Raw genomic sequence first — 20,494 nt, forward strand, 5'->3', positions numbered from 1 at the left:
GATGACCCAGGCAAACGGGATTGTTGGGTCTTCTGATGCTTATGAGGAGGCTCATAGGGTTGCTGATGGAAGAATTGAGGAACGCTGTACTGTCGTGCAGGAGGTGAGCAGTAGAATTTGTGCTTGGATGCTGGTGTAGAAATATCCAGCATTTGCAGAATAGCCCTAGAGTCCTTGAAGGAGTGCAGGGAATCATCGATTTTCTGGTTGAAGAGGTGAGATTCATTGAAAGGGAGGTCCTCAATTATGTCCTGTATCTCCCTGGGGAAACCAGATGAATGCAACTGGGCACAAAGATAGGTACGCTGAATCTACTGAGGCCTGGCACATCATCCTGGCAACCAGTTTGCCTTCCTGGAGTGGTCATAATCCTGCTGAAGAAGCTTCTCCACAAAGTTTGCTAATTGGCCATAATTCAGAAAGTCATATTTTGCTAATTATGCCAGGTAATTAGATATCTGAAACTGAAGGCTGGCTGAAAAAAAGACTTTATGACCTAGAAGGTCCAATCTCTTACCATCCTTCTCTGTTGGAGTGGAACACAGATACTGCTGCCTGGCCCGTTCACTAGCAGCCTGAATAACTAGGAAATTGGGTGTGGGGTGAGAAAACAAACTCAGACTCCTTTGTAGGTACACAGTATCTTTTTTCTGCCCCCTTGAGGGTGGATGTGCAAGTGTCGAGTATGTCAGACAGTGCAGGCTGGCTAGAGAATGGCATCGTTGATCGGTAGCATCACTCTGGCAGGTACTGATGCATGCAGAATATCAAGTAACTGATGTTAGCTGTCCTGCATCTCCTCCACTGGAAGGTGGAGGGCATCAGCCACGATCCGCAGCAGTTTGTGGAACTGACGGTAGTTGTCTGGTGAGGAGGAAGGAATCGATGACATCTGAGACAACAAGGGGAACCACATCCAGATCTGGTGGTACCACTGAGGTCAGGCTAAGCAGTGCATCCTCCAACCCCAGTTCCGATTGTCTTCTTGATGAAGGTTGGAGTGGCAAGATGGGGGACTCCTCTCAGGCTGATCAGGAAGATTCCAAAAGCAGATATGGGGGCCAAGACCCCCAGTATGGCCAACCAGGTGGTTGCTGTGGTGGGCAAGGTAGCAATGGCTCCTGTGTTGAGGAAAGTGAGGATATTACCACCGAGCTGCCGGAGCCTTTGGATATTCATGCCAACAGTACAGGAGAGGCGGACCCTGTGTTCCGCTGGAGTCCTCTGATACCTAGATGACAGACCCTTGTTCCAACCGGGGAGCCAGCAGAACCCAGCACATCACAGGGGAGCACTCTGGAACACGACCAAAAGGTGGAAAGTCCAAAGCAGGGGAGCGGCTCCCTTAGGAAGCAAATGCACCAGGAGATGTTGAGCCCTCACCTCAAACAGTTCATGAGATCTAGGTGCAGACTCGAAGCTTCCTGGTGTCAGCGGCATGTGTTCCAGAGTCGGAATCCGGCCTGGAACAGCAGGCTGCTTCAGAACCAATGATTTCCATGACTTCAGTGGTACCAATTCAGAAGGGGTATGCGGCTCAGTAACCAGAACCAGCAGGTCCAGTGTTCTATGCGACTTCTTCTTGTGCCTGTGACCCTTGGATTGTGCTGCTTCCCCATGGCTGGAACTCACAGAGGATGAAGTGTCCTTCTTGGGTCTTGAGGAAGACTTACTGCCATGCTTATGCACATGCGCCCTTGCCTCATGGCTAGGCCCCGGTATGGGGCTCGTAGCGCTGATATCAGTGGAACCAGACTGGAGCTCCATGGTATGAGGCGCACTCCTTGACACCTCAGGCTCATGTACAGGAGGGGTTCCACAGCCTGGATCCGACTGCATCATCACGACGACTTCCATGAGGTGATTCTTGAGGCAGACAGCCCGGCCTTTCTGGGTACAGGCTGGGAAGGAGAGGCAGATACTGCATCTGGATGCGATGTGGACTTCCTACAAGTAGTAAAGGCAGTGTTGGTGCTCGTCGCTCACCGAAAACGAAGGAAGCACAGATCTTGAATCACGGTGTCTTCGGCATAATCCAGTATCCAAGTGTGGGTGCTGGGGGGAGTGGGAAATGGGAAAATGGCAAAACAGCATCCCGAAGTCCTTAAAATTCTAAAAACTACTACTAACACTAAAACTAGTACAAAAAACAACAAAATACTAACTATATACAAGAATGAACAGTCTTTTTTTCCTGTATTGTAAAAAGTGCATCACAAGAGATGAGAGAACAGAAGAGGTTCTGACTTGGACCATGCGGCAGTGAGAAGGAACTGAGGGCATGGAACAAGGACATATGCACAGACCAACAGACATTACTACTTTCAAAAGCTCCAACTCTAGCCGCATGGTGTATGTGTATAACCTACAGTGGAATACAGTAGGCACCATCACTCAAAGAAGTACTCTTACTGATACATTTTCTGAAACAGAGATTGGGAAAACTGGAGGGAAAGGAAGGGGAACTCGGGATGGAGTGGAGGCAATGGGGGAAAATCTGAACTTCAGATTGAGGAAAACAGGGGGACAGAGGAGATTAAAGTACTCTGAAGACTTCAGCAAAGCAGAGGCCTGCTTGCTTCTCCATTAAGACATTAGAAAGGGGGAATAAGTCACCAATGTTCCACCAAGAAAACAACAATAGGAGGGAGCTGGGTTGTTGGGGACAAGAGTGGTTGTGGTGATGATATCTTCAGGATGGGCTGGATGAATGCATCCGATGAAGTGAGCTTTAGCTCACGAAAGCTTATGCTCTAATAAATTTGTTAGTCTCTAAGGTGCCACAAGTACTCCTTTTCTTTTTTGTGAATACAGAGTAACACGGCTGCTACTCTGAAACCAGTGGGTTCAGATATTCATCTGTACCTCAGAATGTTTATCTGAACCTAATCTACAGACAGCACTGACGTTTTCCCATCATTTGGTCTGATATGAACATTTCCAGTGCAGCGCTGATGCTGATTTTGCACATATTGATAGTCACGATACAATATATGGGGGCCGTTTTCTGCTTTTTTTCTCCAATATTAATCCATTTTTCTAAAACCAACTATATGTTTAAAAAATAAACATGGTGAAGATTTTGAAAAATCTTAAGTGGAGGTTTTAAAAAAACCCACTCTGAACATGCAGAATCTCACCAACCTTTGGCTGAAATTTGGCAGTTCTGATTCCATTCCCAATTATAGTTTTTGCAACAGAGTCATAGCCACAGCCCTGTGTACTCTGTGACAAACTTGACCTAAATTCTGCAGCAATATCCCGACTGTATTATGCAGCATTCCAGTGCAGCAGACTGAAGATTCCATAGCAGCTTTTGAGAAAGTTAAAATATTGAGGTTCTTACAGAATTAAAATAAAAATAAATAATTCAAGCACTACATTATCCCTTCTGTTACTTAATTTAATATAACATTTAATTTATTTTACACTGATCCTAATGTTCCATAGGCTGTAGAATTTTGTACTGAACATCATAATTGTATGACCGATGTTGTCAAAGGGAAGAAGATTTGTGAAATTGGATAGCAGGCACTTTAGACCTTGTGGCTCCTGAGGAGCAATGGGAGATAGTTTGTGGGATAAGCACAGTAGCTGGATGTGAACATGTTCACCAGTGACTTTGTTTACAATGTTAATAATTATATTGAGATGAATGGAGAAATTCACACCTTTCGGAGTTATTGTTGAAGGCTGCCTCCTACTCAGGCAGACATCACTGCATCAATTTACACTGTGGCCTAGTCTACACTTAGATTCATAGATTCATAGATACTAAGGTCAGAAGGGACCATTCTGATCATCTAGTCCGACCTCCTGCACAACGCCGGTCACAGAATCTCACCCACCCACTCCTACGAAAAACCTCACCTATGTCTGAGCTATTGAAGTCCTCAAATCATGGTTTAAAGACTTCAAGGAGCAGAGAATCCTCCCTCAAGTGACCCGTGCCCCATGCTACAGAGGAAGGCGAAAAACCCCCAGGGCCTCTCCAATCTGCCCTGGAGGAAAATTCCTTCCCGACCCCAAATATGGCGATCAGCTAAACCCTGAGCGTATGAGCAAGATTCACCAGCCAGATACTACAGAAAATTCTTTCCTGGGTAACTCAGATCCCATCCATCTAATATCCCATCTCAGGGGATTAGTCCTATTTACCCTGAATATTTAAAGATCAATTACTTACCAAAATCCCATTATCCCATCATACCATCTCCTCCATAAACTTATTGAGTAGAATCTTAAAACCAGATAGATCTTTTGCCCCCACTGCTTCCCTTGGAAGGCTATTCCAAAACTTCACTCCTCCGATGGTCAGAAACCTTCGTCTAATTTCAAGTCTAACCTTCCTGGTGGCCAGTTTATACCCATTTGTTCTTGTGTCCACATTGGTGCTGAGCTGAAATAATTCCTCTCCCACTCCGGTATTTATCCCTCTGATATGTTTATAGAGAGCAATCATATCTCCTCTCAACCTCCTTTTAGTTAGGCTAAACAAGCCAAGCTCCTTAAGTCTCCTTTCATAAGACAAGTTTTCCATTCCTCGGTTCATCCTAGTAGCCCTTCTCTATACCTGCTCCAGTTTGAATTCATCCTTTTTAAACATGGGAGACCAGAACTGCACACAGTATTCTAGGTGAGGTCTCACCAGTGCCTTGTATAACGGTACTAAAACCTCCTTATTCCTACTGGAAATGCCTCTCCTGATGCATCCCAAAACTGCATTAGCTTTTTTCACAGCCATATCACATTGGCAGCTCATAGTCATCCTATGATCAACCAATACTCCAAGGTCCTTCTCCTCTTCCATTACTTCTAATTGATGCATCCCCAACTTATAACTAAAATTCTTGTTATTAATCCCTAAATGCATAACCTTACACTTCTCACTATTAAATTTCATCCTATTACTATTACTCCAGTTTACAAGGTCATCCAGATCCTCCTGTATAATATCCCGATCCTTCTCTGAATTGGCAATACCTCCCAGCTTTGTATCATCTGCAAACTTTATTAGCACACTCCCACTTTTTGTGCCAAGGTCAGTAATAAAAAGATTAAATAAAACTGGTCCCAAAACCGATCCCTGAGGAACTCCACTGGTAACCTCCCTCCAACCTGACAGTTCGCCTTTTAGTAGGACCCGTTGCAGTCTCCCCTTTAACCAATTCCTTATCCACCTTTTGATGTTCATATTGATCCCCATCTTCTCCAATTTAACTAATAATTCCCCATGTGGCACGGTATCAAATGCCTTACTGAAATCTAGGTAAATTAGATCCACTGCGTTTCCTTTATCTAAAAAATCTGTTACTTTTTCAAAAAAGGAGATCCGGTTGGTTTGGCACGATCTACCTTTTGTAAAACCATGTTGTATTTTGTCCCATTTACCATTGACTTCAATGTCCTTAACTAATTTCTCCTTCAAAATTTTTTCCAGGACCTTGCATACTACAGATGTCAAACTAACTGGCCTGTAGTTACCTGGATCACTTTTTTTTCCTTAAAAAGTAGACTGACACAGATACTCAGACACTAAGGGGAACACCTGAGCAATACATCTATGCCGATCCAGTCCCTGGTGTAGACATTATTGGGTCAACAGAAGCATTCTTTATTCCTAGGGGAATTCTGCACCAAAAATTAAAGATTCTAAGCACATTTTAAAATTCTGCACAATTCTGCATATTTTATTTGTCAAAACAACACAATATAATCGCACCAGTTTCAATTATTTTGGTAATTTATTTCAAAATACTTGTCAGCAAGTATGTCTGAAACAATATAGACAACAAAATAGATTCAGGAAATTTTTTTTAACAAATAGATTCCTTACTAGGCATATTAATGCAGAACTCCAAGTAATAATTCATTTAAACTACAATACATAACTGTATTTCCTGCACCTCAGAAGCAATACAAAGGCTTGGAGGAGTCAGGGGTATCGGAGGAGCTGAGGGAGAGGGAAGAAATTGTTGAGGAGGAGCCTGGGTGTGAACTTGGAGGGTTGATTGATATAGGTGGGAAAAGTATATGAAGGTTTTTGGCGGGGCAGGGTGGGATTGTGAGGGAGCTTCCCCCATACAGACCCTGGCTGACTCCTAGACTCTCCCATTCAGTCAGGCACATCTGCCTTTATCCCCATGTGTCCCTCTCCCCCAACTCAGACACCCACTCCCCTCTTTCCCCATGTGTCCCTCCACATCCCCAGCCAGCCCCTCCCCTCATCCCCATGTGTCCCTGCACCCCCTTCCCACGTTTCTCTGTGCCCCCACTCATAAATCCACCTTCCCCCATGTAGCCCTGCAACCCCTCCCCGTGTCCTTGAATCCCTTCAGCCATCCCCCTCCCCTCATCCCCATGTATCCCTGTGCCCTCACTCAGCCATCCCCCTTCCCCCATGTGTCCCTGTGCCTCCACTCCCATTCAGCCCCTGCTCCAGTGTGTCTTCCTGCATTTGCCCTTATGAAGCCCTGTCTGTGATCCCCCAGCAGCCCCACACTGTCTGTCTCCTGAACTGGCCCAACAGGTGCTGTGAAGAAGGCACTGCAGGCTCTTTCTCTTCCCTATAGTAGCTGGCTGGCCGGGAGCAGCTGCTCTGTTCTAGCTCCAGAGCACCCTCTGGTGGGCAAAAGGTGGAACTGCAGCAACTTTCTGACGAGTTATTTTCTGAGGAAAAAAATAAAAATATGCGCGGCACATGAATTATGTGCACGTGCAGCGGCACAGAATTCCCCCGGGAGTACTTCTTCCATCAACCTAGCTACTACTGCTACAGCAACAGAAAAATCCTTCTGTCAGTGTAGCATCTAAAATACAGGGTTACAGCACCATACATATGCCATTGGAGCCTCCATAGTGTGGACAAGCCACTCCTCTTTCCCTCAGTTCATTTTTAGAAGGTTTACTTCACAATCAGGAAGCCTAGAAACTTACTTATAAAAAGTAATAAAAGCTTGGATTCTGGAGCTCAACTGTAAGGCAACAGTTAACCAAGTCCACAGTCATGAAATTCCTGAGTTCACTGGGCACTGGTTTTCTTAAGGTTATGTTGGGATGTAACCCCTGTTTACACTAGTGAGTTTGTCCCACTTTCAGGCATCAGTGGCTAGACCTGGTGTATATGAACTAATATGAATTCCTAGGGCAAACAATGCAAATTGTGATTTGCTTGTGCCCTAAGAATGCACCCTTCCAAAAAATTAGTTCAGCCATACAAAGGCTTATTTTCCCCCAATGAAATGTGAGCCTTAAAGTCTGACTGAGATTATTTTAATGTCTGCTGTGAGCTTTAAAGTCTGACTGAGATGATTTTAATAGTTTATTTCTCTACTTTTTTTTAAATAAAGGGAAAAAAACCCAAGAACATTAAATGCAAATCACTCCGAACCCCAATGTTAAAGTCAGATTTTTAAACACAAAAAATGTCAGGGAATACAATAAATAAGACTGTCAGAAGAGACATCAACTCACCTTCATTACATATTGTGACGGGGTGTACTGGACCGGTTGAGACTCCCGGCTGGAGGCCTCATGGTCCTACTACCCCCTGCCCCACAAAAGGAGCAGTAAAGGGTGGGTCCTCCAGGCCTGCCTAAAAAGGCTGCAGTGAAGAAGCCAATCAGAGCCCAGCAGATTCAGTTAAAAAGAACTGCAGGGCCTGAACAGGTCAGTTGCTGGCCAGAACCAGAAAGGGAAGGAAGGACCGGAAGACAGAAGAATTCTCCAGGCAAGGAGGCCTGGGAGAGACCCTGCTCAAGCACGGAACAGAGAACCCAAGCAGATGATGCAAAAAGAAAAGGAGTACTTGTGGCACCTTAGAGACTAACAAATTTATTAGAGCATAAGCTTTCGTGAGCAGATGATGGGACTAAGTGGAAAGCAGCTCAGGGAAGGCAGCAGCAATTATTAAAGGGAAGCAGCACATGACTGCTGTTTATAGGGACCCTGAGTTGGGACACAATTGTGGATGATCCTGGGTCCTGCCCAACAGCCACTGGGGAAATGGCCTAAGCCCTGAGGAGGGGATAAGGCTTGTTTAGGGGCCCAAGTGAAGGGCATGACTTAAAGGGGCACCAGAGAACTGTTAAAGCCAAAGAGTTGCCAAGGCAAAAGTCCTGGGGGGTAGGAACAGACATAAAGCTAGCCCAGAAAGGGCTGAGAACTGAATCCAGAGGCAGGGCTGCAGATACCAACAAGGGCACAGTGACAGTCCTTTTTGGATATTTGTTACCCCAGAAGGGCTTCATTCATTTTATACATTGTGTGACTTAGCCAGAAGGCTGAGCCATTGAAGACCCGCCTGATGAGGGCAAAAGACAGGGAGTACCACCAGCAGAGAAAGAATGCAGGTTTGCACCCAACTGACAGGAGGCACTCACGAGAGGTAAGCGCGCCCTGTCACACACATATAGTATTTCTGATTCCTAATTAGTCCATTAAACATATGGTCCAATTTTCCATTGCTTTAAGGCATACAACCTTACTAACTGTGAACTGATGTAAATGAATACAGAAGGTGCGAAGTACCAGAGGCTTGGGTCTATACAGTATGCACAATGGAAGTGACTTAAGTCTGGCCTTCACAAACTTGCAATGGAACAACTACACTGGTTAACTTTTAACACAGACCTTTTGTTATTTCAATGCAAGTCTGTGTGTGGTCACACTTATTTTGGAATAAAAGTGACCTAAATAGGACACTTCTCAAATAATAAGAGTTTTGAATTAAAGCCTATTTACTTACTTTGGTACAGGTTTGTTTGTAGACCAGCCCTTAAATTTACTGAGAACTAGTTTAGATATGTTTCAGAGTGGTAGCCGTATTAGTCTGTATCAGCAAAAAAACCGAGGAGTACTTATGGCACCTTAGAGACTAACAAATTTATTTGGGCACATAAATTTGTTAGTCTCTAAGGTATGTGACGGGGCAAGGCAAGATGGCTATGGAAGAGTAGTGGGAGATAGATATCTTAGCTCCAGGCTAAACAAATCCCTGGTACCAGGATAAGTGAAATGGCAGCTGTTCCAGGTCAATTAAGACACCGGGGCCAATTAAGAACTTTCAAGAAGGCAGGGAGAAGGCTAGGTTGATTGGGACACCTGAAGCCAATCAGGGTCTGGCTAAACCTAGTTAAAAGCCTCCCAGTTAGTCAGGTGGGAGTGCATGTCAGGAGCTGTGGAAAGAAGTTGCGTGGCTGGAGAGGCTGAGTAGTACACACCATATCAGGCACAAGGAAGGAGGCCCTGAGGTAAGGGTGAAGTGGAGCTTGAGGAAGTGAGGACTGCTGTGGGGGAAGTAGCCCTGGGAATTGTACGTCATGTTTCTAAAAGTTCAGCTACCATAGCTTATAATATTACTATTCTTAATTGATCACTCTCCTTACAGTAAAAAGAAAAGGAGTACCCGTGGCACCTTAGAGACTAACAAATTTATTAGAGCATAAGCTTTCGTGAGCTACAGCTCACTTCATCGGATGAAGTGAGCTGTAGCTCACGAAAGCTTATGCTCTAATAAATTTGTTAGTCTCTAAGGTGCCACGGGTACTCCTTTTCTTTTTGCGAATACAGACTAACACGGCTGCTACTCTGAAACCTCTCCTTACAGTGTGTATGATAAACCCATTGTTTCATGTTCTCTGTGTGTGTGTATATAAATCTCTCCTCTGTTTTTTCCACCAAATGCATCCGATGAAGTGAGCTGTAGCTCACGAAAGCTTATGCTCTAATAAATTTGTTAGTCTCTAAGGTGCCACAAGTACTCCTTTTCTTTTTGCGAATACAGACTAACACGGCTGCTACTCTGAAACTTATAGTATTAGGGTCCCTGGGATGGAGCCCAGAGTAGAGAGTGGGCCCGGGCCCCCCCCACCTTTGCCCCGTTTGATCACTGAGACTGGGAGACAACAGAGACTGTGCAAGGAAGGATAACTTCTCCTCACCTTCCTCGCTGGCTTATGATGAAAATGGCTCAGTAGACTGTGACCCTTGTCTCTAGAGAAAGAAGGGTTATGTGGAAGGTCACAGTGAGCCCCTGAGGCTAGCAAGGGAGGTGAGGAGAAGTTATCCTTCCTTGCACAGTCTCTGTTGTCTCCCAGTCTCAGTGATTAAACAGGGGGCAAAGGTGGCCACCCTCTACTCTGGGCTCCAGCCCAGGGACCCTAATAGTATCAGCTCTCAGAAAGCCAACTTTGAAAAAGGAGATTCATTACCGCCTCCAATATGCTAGTGCACTTCAGAAAATGTGTCTTTGGAGAATCATGACTTCAAGAACCAAACCAAGCTTCTCAGGTAGCAGGCCATCATTATTCCTGTTCTCCTGCACAGTGCCAAGACCTGGGTCACGTATAATAGACACCTTAAGGCTCTTGAACAATGCCATCAATATTGTCTCCACAAGATCTTCCAAATCAAGTGGGATGATCAATGCGCCAACATCAGCATTTTGTCCCAAGCCAAAAATTCATGCATTGAAGCTATGATTATCCATTACCAACTTAATTGGGCTGTTGACATTCTTCGAATGCCAGATAATCAATTCCTGTAGCAGGTCATGTTCTCACAACTTGGCCAAGGCCAACAAATGGGGTGGGGTGGGGGCAAAAAAGGCACTTCAAAGACACTCTCAAAGCCAACATGAAGAAGTGCAACATCCACTAAGTCATGGGAAACCCAAGCCGATCGATCGACTAAAATGGAGAAGGACCTTATGGCAAGGATTCCAGCATTTTGAGATCCAATGGAGAAACTGGAAAGAATGCATCACAGCACAACTCAACAATCCAGATCTACCCCTTTCACCAGGAAAAGTCTGCCCCAACTATGACAAAATATGTGGATCCCGGACTGGTCTTATGAGTTATGTGCAGATCCACCAGCAATAGCTGGCTATCATTTCATGGAAGACAATCATCCTCGAACTCTGAGGGATCGCCAATCACTACTTTCATAGACAGTCCAAGACTGAGCTCGCAAGCTTGATGATCAGGATTATGGTGCTTTTGCAGAGATGGGAAGTGGGTCCAGATCTGGAGCAGGAGCCATGTTGGGGGTCAGGAATAAGGTTCAGTAAGGAGTACTTGTGCTATGTTTGGCCAATGCAATCAAGTGTCAGTTTCATGCATGTTAAATTTATCCCCAACTTTTTAATAAAAGAAGGATATGGAATTTTTACACATAGAATTGTAATACTCTACACTTACATTTACAGAATATACTTAAACTGAGGAAAAAACAAACATCTAAATTGTGCCTGCCAATAGCAACATTTTCAGAGACATTTTACTTCCCCTTTCTGTCAACCAGTGGTCATGCTAGAACCTGGATGTATGGTATCTCTGAAAAATTAAAAGCCAGCTTCTTTTTCCTCCCTGGCTACAATTCTAACTCTTTTGCGGTTAGTGTTTCTTCTTTTAGCAAGCACTTTTAAAAATCTATTTAGGCACAAAGCTTTTGGGAAGTGCACAAAGAAAAAGATAGTGCTTCTCAATTTTCAAGTACCCACGGCTGTAGGCAGAATCCTAAATGCTATGAATGAATGTGGAGAACTGGAATGCTCGGGCTATATATTACAAATACACTTAACACTGCAGAGCATATCACTTAGATTATAAACCCAGGTTTTTAAGGGTTTCTAACTGGATGTAAAATTTCATTGTGGGAAGAAGCTTGGATGCAGTGTCTCTAGTCCGAGGATAATTTCTGTTTTAAATACAAATTTTAAAAACTCCATTAATTAAGAATTAAATTTAATCATTTTCACCTGCACAATTTGAAAATAGTTCTAAGTAGAAAGTGAAATTTGGCAAGCCTTTACTGCACAATTTGCACAATAGCAATAACAATTTTCTAATTAATATATTCTACAGATGTACTGAGGATGCTGGCAAGACATGACGAACAAACAGCTCTACAGGAACCATTACGATGTGGTGGGTAAGTGGTATCTCTGTGGCTAAATGTATGTTTAAATGATTTACGTAAGACGTTCCTCTGTCCAAGTGACCACTTTATTGGCAATAATTTTGCTGGTTTTGAAGAAAGGATCGTTTGGAGGAGGGAAAAGGAGGTTCACACTACCAGCTGCTCTGGAACAAGATTTTGGAAGAATGAATTTTAGTGAAACAGTTTTTACCCAATTCTGTTTGCCAAATTCAAATGAATCTATAAATAATATACCAGCTTTGTCAAAGATTCAAAAGAGAAGCTTCTATTTCTGGTGCTGGCCACCTTGCTTGCTTACAGGTTTATAAAAAGTCAGACTTATGAGAGAGGAGACAAATGACTAAAAATACCAGGGAAAAAATATCCATTAACAAACCTTGTTTTGGGTCGCTAGTTGCAGTGACAGGAGTGCTGGCGGCGAGATGAGTGTTCTCCACAGTCCCGTAAACCACAGGGCTGTGCTCTGGGACCTGGCTGGACAGCTGCTGGGATTTGAAGTACAAAAAAGGGTGATAATGAGCATGCGAACATAAAAGCTAGCAACATGGAACACAAGCAAGCAAGAGGGGGAGACGAAAGTAGGGTGGGAGATAAAAGAAAAGCAAAAGGCAGGAAAAAAAATATACACAGACCAATTGAATAAATTCAAAAAGTACATGGGAAGGGGAGGAAGGAAAAAGGCAGCAGGAAAAGGGGGGGAAAAAAGACGATTACTATTAACAACAGCAAGAAAAGACAGCACCGCACAGTCATTAATACACTTCATTCATCTATGTTTCTTCCAAGTACAGCAGAAATGTTCCTGGTAATAATTTTCAAAAACTGGGGTACAATCAGATCTCCCCTCCCACCCACCCCCCAACAAAAGCTTTGTAAAAAGAACTGGCTAACTTCATTTGCAAATGATAAGCAATTTCAAAAATCTTTGATATTTTTTGATCAAACCATTAGAAAACAATTGAATTTGCAAAGACAAGTGTGAATTTCAAAAGTCACCATTTTGACAGATTTAAGAGCTAGCCATCCTGATGGACTATGAACTTCTTGGTTCAATGAAACCCCAGATAAATACTAATATTTGTAATCAAAATTTAGAAAAATAATCTAGATTGGACATATATTTGTGTGTGCACATGTATGCGAGATATATAATATCTTCTACAAAAGAAGCCTACGTATTATATCCGCTGATTGATAATAAAATGAGAAAGAAAATAATTTTTCTTCACTCTCAAAGGTGAACAGGAATAACTGGAGCCTACTCACGTTTACAGCAGGCCTGATAAAAGTTACATATTTTTAAATGGCCAGATTAAAAATTTAGAAGTGGACAGAAAGCCACTAGACCAGGACTGAGGAAATTCCCGGTACACCTTATCTCAGAGGGAACAAATATCTTCACCATCACCACTACCATCTATCTGACAGGACAAATACATGTTTACTCTGGCAAAACACTGAAATCAGATGTTTCAGAGTAGCAGCCGTGTTAGTCTGTATTCGCAAAAAAGAAAAGGAGTACTTGTGGCACCTTAGAGACTAACAAATTTATTTGAGCATAAACTTTCGTGAGCTACAGCTCACTTCATCGGATGCATTTGGTGGAAAATACAGAGGGGAGATTTATATACACACACAGAGAACATGAAACAATGGGTTTTATCATACACACTGTAAGGAGAGTGATCGCTTAAGATGAGCCATCACCAGCAGCGGGGGGGCGGGGGGGAGGAAGGAGGAAAACCTTTCATGGTGACAAGCAAGGTAGGCTATTTCCAGTAGTTAACAAGAACATCTGAGGAACAGTGGGGGGTGGGGTGGGGGGAGAAATAACATGGGGAAATAGTTTTACTTTGTGTAATGACTCATCCATTCCCAGTCTCTATTCAAGCCTAAGTTAATTGTATCCAGTTTGCAAATTAATTCCAATTCAGCAGTCTCTCGTTGGAGTCTGTTTTTGAAGTTTTTTTGTTGAAGGATAGCCACCCTCAGGTCTCTAATCGAGTGACCAGAGAGATTGAAGTGTTCTCCGACTGGTTTTTGAATGTTATAATTCTTGACGTCTGATTTGTGTCCAGTTATTCTTTTACGTAGAGACTGTCCAGTTTGACCAATGTACATGGCAGAGGGGCATTGCTGGCATATGATGGCATATATCACATTGGTAGATGTGCAGGTGAACGAGCCTCTGATAGTGTGGCTGATGTGATTAGGCCCTATGATGGTGTCCCCTGAATAGATATGTGGACACAGTTGGCAACGGGCTTTGTTGCAAGGATAGGTTTCTGGGTTAGTGGTTCTGTTGTGTGGTGTGTGGTTGCTGGTGAGTATTTCCTTCAGATTGGGGGGCTGTCTGTAAGCAAGGACTGGCCTGTCTCCCAAGATCTGTAAGAGTGATGGGTCATCCTTCAGGATAGGTTGTAGATCCTTGATGATGCATTGGAGAGGTTTTACTTGGGGGCTGAAGGTGATGGCTAGTGGCGTTCTGTTGTTTTCTTTGTTGGGCCTGTCCTGCAGTAGGTGACTTCTGGGTACTCTTCTGGCTCTGTCAATCTGTTTTTTCACTTCAGCAGGTGGGTATCGTAGTTGTAGGAATGCATGATAGAGATCTTGTAGGTGTTTGTCTCTGTCTGAGGGGTTGGAGCAAATGCGGTTATATCGTAGAGCTTGGCTGTAGACAATGGATCGTGTGGTGTGATCTGGATGAAAGCTAGAGGCATGTAGGTAGGAATAGCGGTCAGTAGGTTTCCGATATAGGATGGTGTTTATGTGACCATCGCTTATTAGCACCGTAGTGTCCAGGAAGTGGATCTCTTGTGTGGACTGGTCCAGGCTGAGGTTGATGGTGGGATGGAAATTGTTGAAATCATGGTGGAATTCCTCAAGGGCTTCTTTTCCATGGGTCCACATGATGAAGATGTCATCAATGTAGCGCAAGTAGAGTAGGGGCATTAGGAGACAAGAGCTGAGGAAGCGTTGTTCTAAGTCAGCCATAAAAATGTTGGCATACTGTGGGGCCATGCGGGTACCCATCGCAGTGCCGCTGATTTGAAGGTATACATTGTCCCCAAATGTGAAATAGTTATGGGTGAGGACAAAGTCACAAAGTTCAGCCACCAGATTAGCCGTGACATTATTGGGGATACTGTTCCTGATGGCTTGTAGTCCATCTTTGTGTGGAATGTTGGTGTAGAGGGCTTCTACAACAATAGTGGCTAGGATGGTGTTTTTAGGAAGATCACCAATGGATTGTAGTTTCCTCAGGAAGTCAGTGGTGTCTCGAAGATAGCTGGGAGTGCTGGTAACGTAGGGCCTGAGGAGGGAGTCTACATAGCCAGACAATCCTGCTGTCAGGGTGCCAATGCCTGAGATGATGGGGCGTCCAGGATTTCCAGGTTTATGGATCTTGGGTAGCAGATACAATACCCCAGGTCGGGGTTCTAGGAGTGTGTCTGTGCGGATTTGTTCTTGTGCTTTTTCAGGGAGTTTCTTGAGCAAATGCTGTAGTTTCTTTTGGTAACTCTCAGTGGGATCAGAGGGTAATGGCTTGTAGAAAGTGGTGTTGGAGAGCTGCCTAGTAGCCTCTTGTTCATACTCCGACCTATTCATGATGACGACAGCATCTCCTTTGTCAAAGGTTTTCCTCCTTTCCCCCCCTGCTGCTGGTGATGGCTCATCTTAAGTGATCACTCTCCTTACAGTGTGTATGATAAAACCCATTGTTTCATGTTCTCTGTGTGTATATATAAATCTCCCCTCTGTATTTTCCACCAAATGCATCCGATGAAGTGAGCTGTAGCTCACAAAAGTTTATGCTCAAATAAATTTGTTAGTCTCTAAGGTGCCACAAGTACTCCTTTTTTATTGAAATCAGATGCTCTTCTGGATTTGGGTTGTATTTGCAGAGATAACATAAAGCCACAAAAGCCAGCACCTCCCCATAGAAATCTAATAAAAACTTTTTATGAAACTATAAATGACTATACCAAACCCACTTCAAACCCACTCCAATTTTTCAGAGCAGGGCTCTTTTGCAGGTTACTTTGTAGATAGATGGCGAAAATGTTCCTATCAGTAAATCCTCCTTAAGGCACAAACCAGAAACCATATAGGGTGAAAAAAATCCAACAAATTTAACATTTATCATTTTAAAAAGCCCACACTTTTGCTTTGCAATGTATATTAATATCTGATCCAGTAGCGTCACAGTGTGAAGTTCCCATCTACACATCTACCTTCAATGACATCTCAGATGGGGTATACTAAAAAACTGGGATCTTCAAAGGAGTTGGAGGGAGCTAAGTGCCCAACTTCCATTGAAATTAAATATCATTTGAGTACCTAACTCTGCTACAATTTTAAAAGAGCCTGAGGGAAGTCTAAAGAAAAATTCTCTCTCCAAATTCTTTAAGGTAGAAATCATTCCGGCACCTAGAAAAATAAAAGAAGTCTGGGAGAGATTCATTTTTATCTTGTTTTCAGATTCTGAGTGTACAGCTGGGTACAGTTGTGACGCAGTGTCCCACAACAAAAAATAATGGATAGATGCTTTCACAAATCCACACAATCAAACACAGGTTCTAACATTGAAAGGAGGTTGTGATGTGCACACTACAGTGCCGGAGTCTTCATTGGAAAGAGAGGTCTTGGGTACAGATTAATAAAATCTTCAGTAGTATTGAAAACTTCATCATATGAGTTTTCCCTCCCAAACTAAAGGCCATACTCCTTATGGAAATGAGGGTGAAACCCAGATGCTTTCAGCAACATTAACTTCTGAGCTGACATCCTGTTGGAAACTCTATCGGTCCCCAAGGAAGCACGTCACAGAAATTGGCTTCATACCCCAGTATGCCAAGTCTAGACCTACCAAATCCTGTGGAATTGTGAAGGAGCCTCTGCAGGCTACAGGACAGGTGTGGGGAAAATGTGGTTTGGTGAGCATGATGGTGAGCCACTTGCTCCTCCCTTCTGTACCTCCTGGCCATTATGTCAGCATCTCTTTCCCTCTTCCAGTGGGACTAAAAAAGATCAAGCCTTTGTGAAGCTGCTGCTGCTGTTTTTACATTATTGATATACTGAAGAGACAATATTTGAGGTGTACACTTAAAAAAATTCAGCAAATATCAATTTTTGGCTGCCATGTCTGACCATTATTGAAGAAGAAACTAATGCCCTTCCAAATATTACATTATATATGCTTATCATTCACACTCAAAAGCAGTAACAAGCAGTAAGAAATTACTGTTAAAAAAGGCAGACTGGTAAACAGACATAATGCAAAGGGGAACTAGTAGTTTCTTGGGAACAGTTAAGTTTCCCAAAAATGAAATTGACAAAGCTGGCTAGACCCTGGGTGAAGAACTTTTTTTTTATACTGCAGCCAGGCCTGAATGAAGCCAAATAAAAGACATTTTACAGATTAACTGATTTCAGTAATGCTTTCCTCACTGTCTGCCTGCATTATCAGCCTCATTTAAAAAAAAATCTACATAGAAAAATAGTATGGAGAATGGGACCAAAAGCAACAGGAGCCAAATGAGACTGGAGAAGGACAAGACATTTTTATAATCTGTGAACAATTTTGGTTAGGAAGGAACCATGTTTTTTTAGAGGGTTGGAAAGCGCATTGTGGGAATTAAAACAATGTAAATATATACATAAAAATAATGATATTAAAATAAAAGGTGAACAGCTTAAAAATGCAATATTTAGAAGGAGGATCTAGTAGTAAACTACTCAAGTATCACTGTTATGACTTATGATGTTAAAAGAACTTTTCAATGCAATTACCTTCCACCTTGGGTTGTTGTCCTAGCAAACATACAAGGCAAGAAGGTTTGGTCATCATTTGGATGAGAGACTCTCTAGGAAAACCCAGGGTGTTTTTGGTTCAGTAAAGGTTGCTCCTCCTTATAAGCAGAGCAGGGATCCTAGAAATCCATTTGCCGCGGAAAAACGCAGAATTTGTGTTTTTACACAGAATCTTCAGTTTTTACATTTTGTGAAAAAATAAAAACATATATTAACTAAATTTTACTGAAAGTCTCAGTGTCATGTATTCAATGCACATGACCTCCCACACTTGTAACTGATTTTCGCTTCCGGCATATAGAGGTTACTCAATGATGTATAGGGGTTTTAATGCATCTCAAATTTCACTTCAGCCTGCAGAAATGAGTAACTAAAGTTATGAAAAGATGCCAAAAATTTTAAAAATCACCCCCTAAAGACCATGTCACAAAGTTTGGAAGGTACAAATTTCACATTGATAGTAGTGTGCTGTTCTATACGCAGCAAGGCTGTGGATTACATTCAAAGGCAGACAGTTGTAGAACACATGGAAAGCACTAAACATAAACTGAATGAAAAGAAACAAAAACAAGAGGCTGAAACAGCAGAGCTATCAACAACAGTAAAGAAACAATGCTCTGTGACAGGTTTCAGAGGGGTAGCCGTGTTAGTCTGTATCAGCAAAAACTACAAGGAGTCCTTGTGGCACTTTAGAGACTAACAAATTTATTTGGGCATAAGCTTTCATGGGCTAAAACCCACTTCATCAGATGCACGGAGTGGAACATACATTAGGGAGTATAATACACAAAATATGAAAAGATGGGAGTTGCCTTATCAAGTGAGGGGTCAGTGCTAACGAGCCAATTCAATTTAAGTTGGAAGTAGGCAATTCTCAACGGTTGACAAGGAGAAGTCGAAATCACTTTTGTAGTGTTAATGAGGCCAATGTAAACAAGGTGGCCCATTTCAAACAGTTGACAAGGTGTGAGTATTTAGCAAGGGGAAATTAGTTTTTGCAAAAACAACGAGGAGTACTTGTGGCACCGTAGAGACTAACAAATTGATTTAGTTTCTTTAGGATGGGTCACTGGTAAGCATCAAACTTGCTTAAAAATTGTAAATATATCAATAAAACATTACATTCAACTGATACCTATATATATATATATATATATATATATATATATATATATATATATAGTCATTAGGGAAATTAAAGTTCAGCATTTCATTTTAATTGTGGAAAATCATGGATTTTTATTTTTTTTATTGAAGAATTTTGAGTTTTTTAATCACAGAAAGCTAGGATCCCTGCTAATAAGTCTGTATTGAACCTATGCCCCAGGCTGTGTTAGTTTGTATTTCACTATTGGAAGTGTGGGGTTTTTGGCTGGTAAATGAAAAGTCTTAATTACCTGTCAGAAAGTGCATGCTGTCAGATATATTATAATAATACTACTTGCTCTTGAATAGTACCTTTTATCCAAAAACCTTAAGTGTTTTAAGAGAATTAGACAAACTAACTAAACCTCACAAGACACAAGATGCACTAATTGTACTATCCCCATATCACAGATGAGGAAATGGAGGTATGGAGAGGGGAAGCGACTTGGCCAAGATTGCACATCAAGTCACACATCAAGATTGCACTCTGGGAAGAGTTTCTATCCTCACACCCGGATCCCTGTTCTACACACTAACTAAACCACATTACATTAGTTGGAATTTGGGAATTACATTCACTCTACATCCCTTCTCCTTGCAGTTTCAACTAGAATACAATATTCTGTGCTTCCTGTCCTAAATCACCATCTAGTACAGGGGTGGGCAAACTTCGCCCCTCGGGCTGCATCTGGCCTCCCAGCCATTTTTATCTGGCCCTTGAGCTCCTGCTGGGGAGCAAGGTCTGGGGCTTGTCCCGCTCCGGCACTCCAGCTGGAGAACAGGGTCGGAGGCAAATCTGTGCGGCTCCCGGAAGCAGCAGTATGTACCCCCTCTGGCTCCTAAGCCATGGGGCTCCGCTCCACACCCCTAAGCACCGCCCCCACAGCTCCCATTAGCCGGGAACCATGGCCAAAGGAGCCGAAGGAGCAGTACCTGCGGATGGGGTAGTGCACAGCAGAGCCACCTGACTGTGCCTCCACATAGGAGCAGGAGGGTGGACATATAGCTGCTTCCAGGAGCCACTTGAGGTAAGCACTGCCCTGAGGCTGTACCCCTGAGCCACCCTCCCCACCCACACCTCAACCCCTTGTCCCAGTCCTGATCCCCCTCCCACCCTCCAAATCCCTCAGTCCCAGCCCGGAGCATCATCCTACACCCCAAACTCTTCATCCCCAGCCCCACCCCAGAGTCCACACCCTAAGCTGGAGCCCTCACCTGATCTAGTATCATAACAAAGGGTAAACAGTTGCAGTGCTCTGTCTTAGACTGCTGAATTTCAGTTATGTTATTCCTACATATACAGGACCAAATTAATTTCCCCTGTGTGGGTCCACTTAGGCCTGGTCTATACTACAAAATTAGGTCTACATAAGCCACCTTGCGTTGACCTAATTGTGCATGTGTCTACACTTAAATACGTCTCCCACTAACATAAGCAATCCATTATGTCATTACAGTAACACTAACTCCTTAAGCGGTGTTGAGCGATGGTCAATGTACTGAGGACAACACAGCATGAATGTAGACACTGGACTACCTATGTCAACCATAACAGTCTTCTGGGCAGCTGTTCTACAATGCCAAATATTGA

General features: G+C 43.0%; 1 protein-coding gene across 40 annotated transcripts in view; it reads right to left on the bottom strand.

Annotated features, from left to right (window-relative positions):
- EIF4G3 (eukaryotic translation initiation factor 4 gamma 3) overlaps positions 1-20,494 on the bottom strand; it is a 455,276-nt gene that overhangs the window by 155,601 nt on the left and 279,181 nt on the right. For 24 of the 40 annotated variants that reach the window (XR_006276414.1, XM_043500160.1, XM_043500159.1 and 21 more), the window contains one exon: positions 12,320-12,479. Coding sequence is in view for 39 of the 40 variants with exons in the window: in XM_043500160.1 (XP_043356095.1) it covers positions 12,320-12,479 (160 nt within the window). In the remaining variant the exon portion in view is untranslated. The remainder of the gene's footprint in view (positions 1-12,319; positions 12,480-20,494) is intronic. The other 16 variants (XM_043500158.1, XM_043500143.1, XM_043500140.1 and 13 more) reach the window with 2 other exon arrangements.

This window comes from Dermochelys coriacea, chromosome 18, assembly GCF_009764565.3.
Source record: "Dermochelys coriacea isolate rDerCor1 chromosome 18, rDerCor1.pri.v4, whole genome shotgun sequence".
NCBI lineage: Eukaryota > Metazoa > Chordata > Testudines > Dermochelyidae > Dermochelys > Dermochelys coriacea.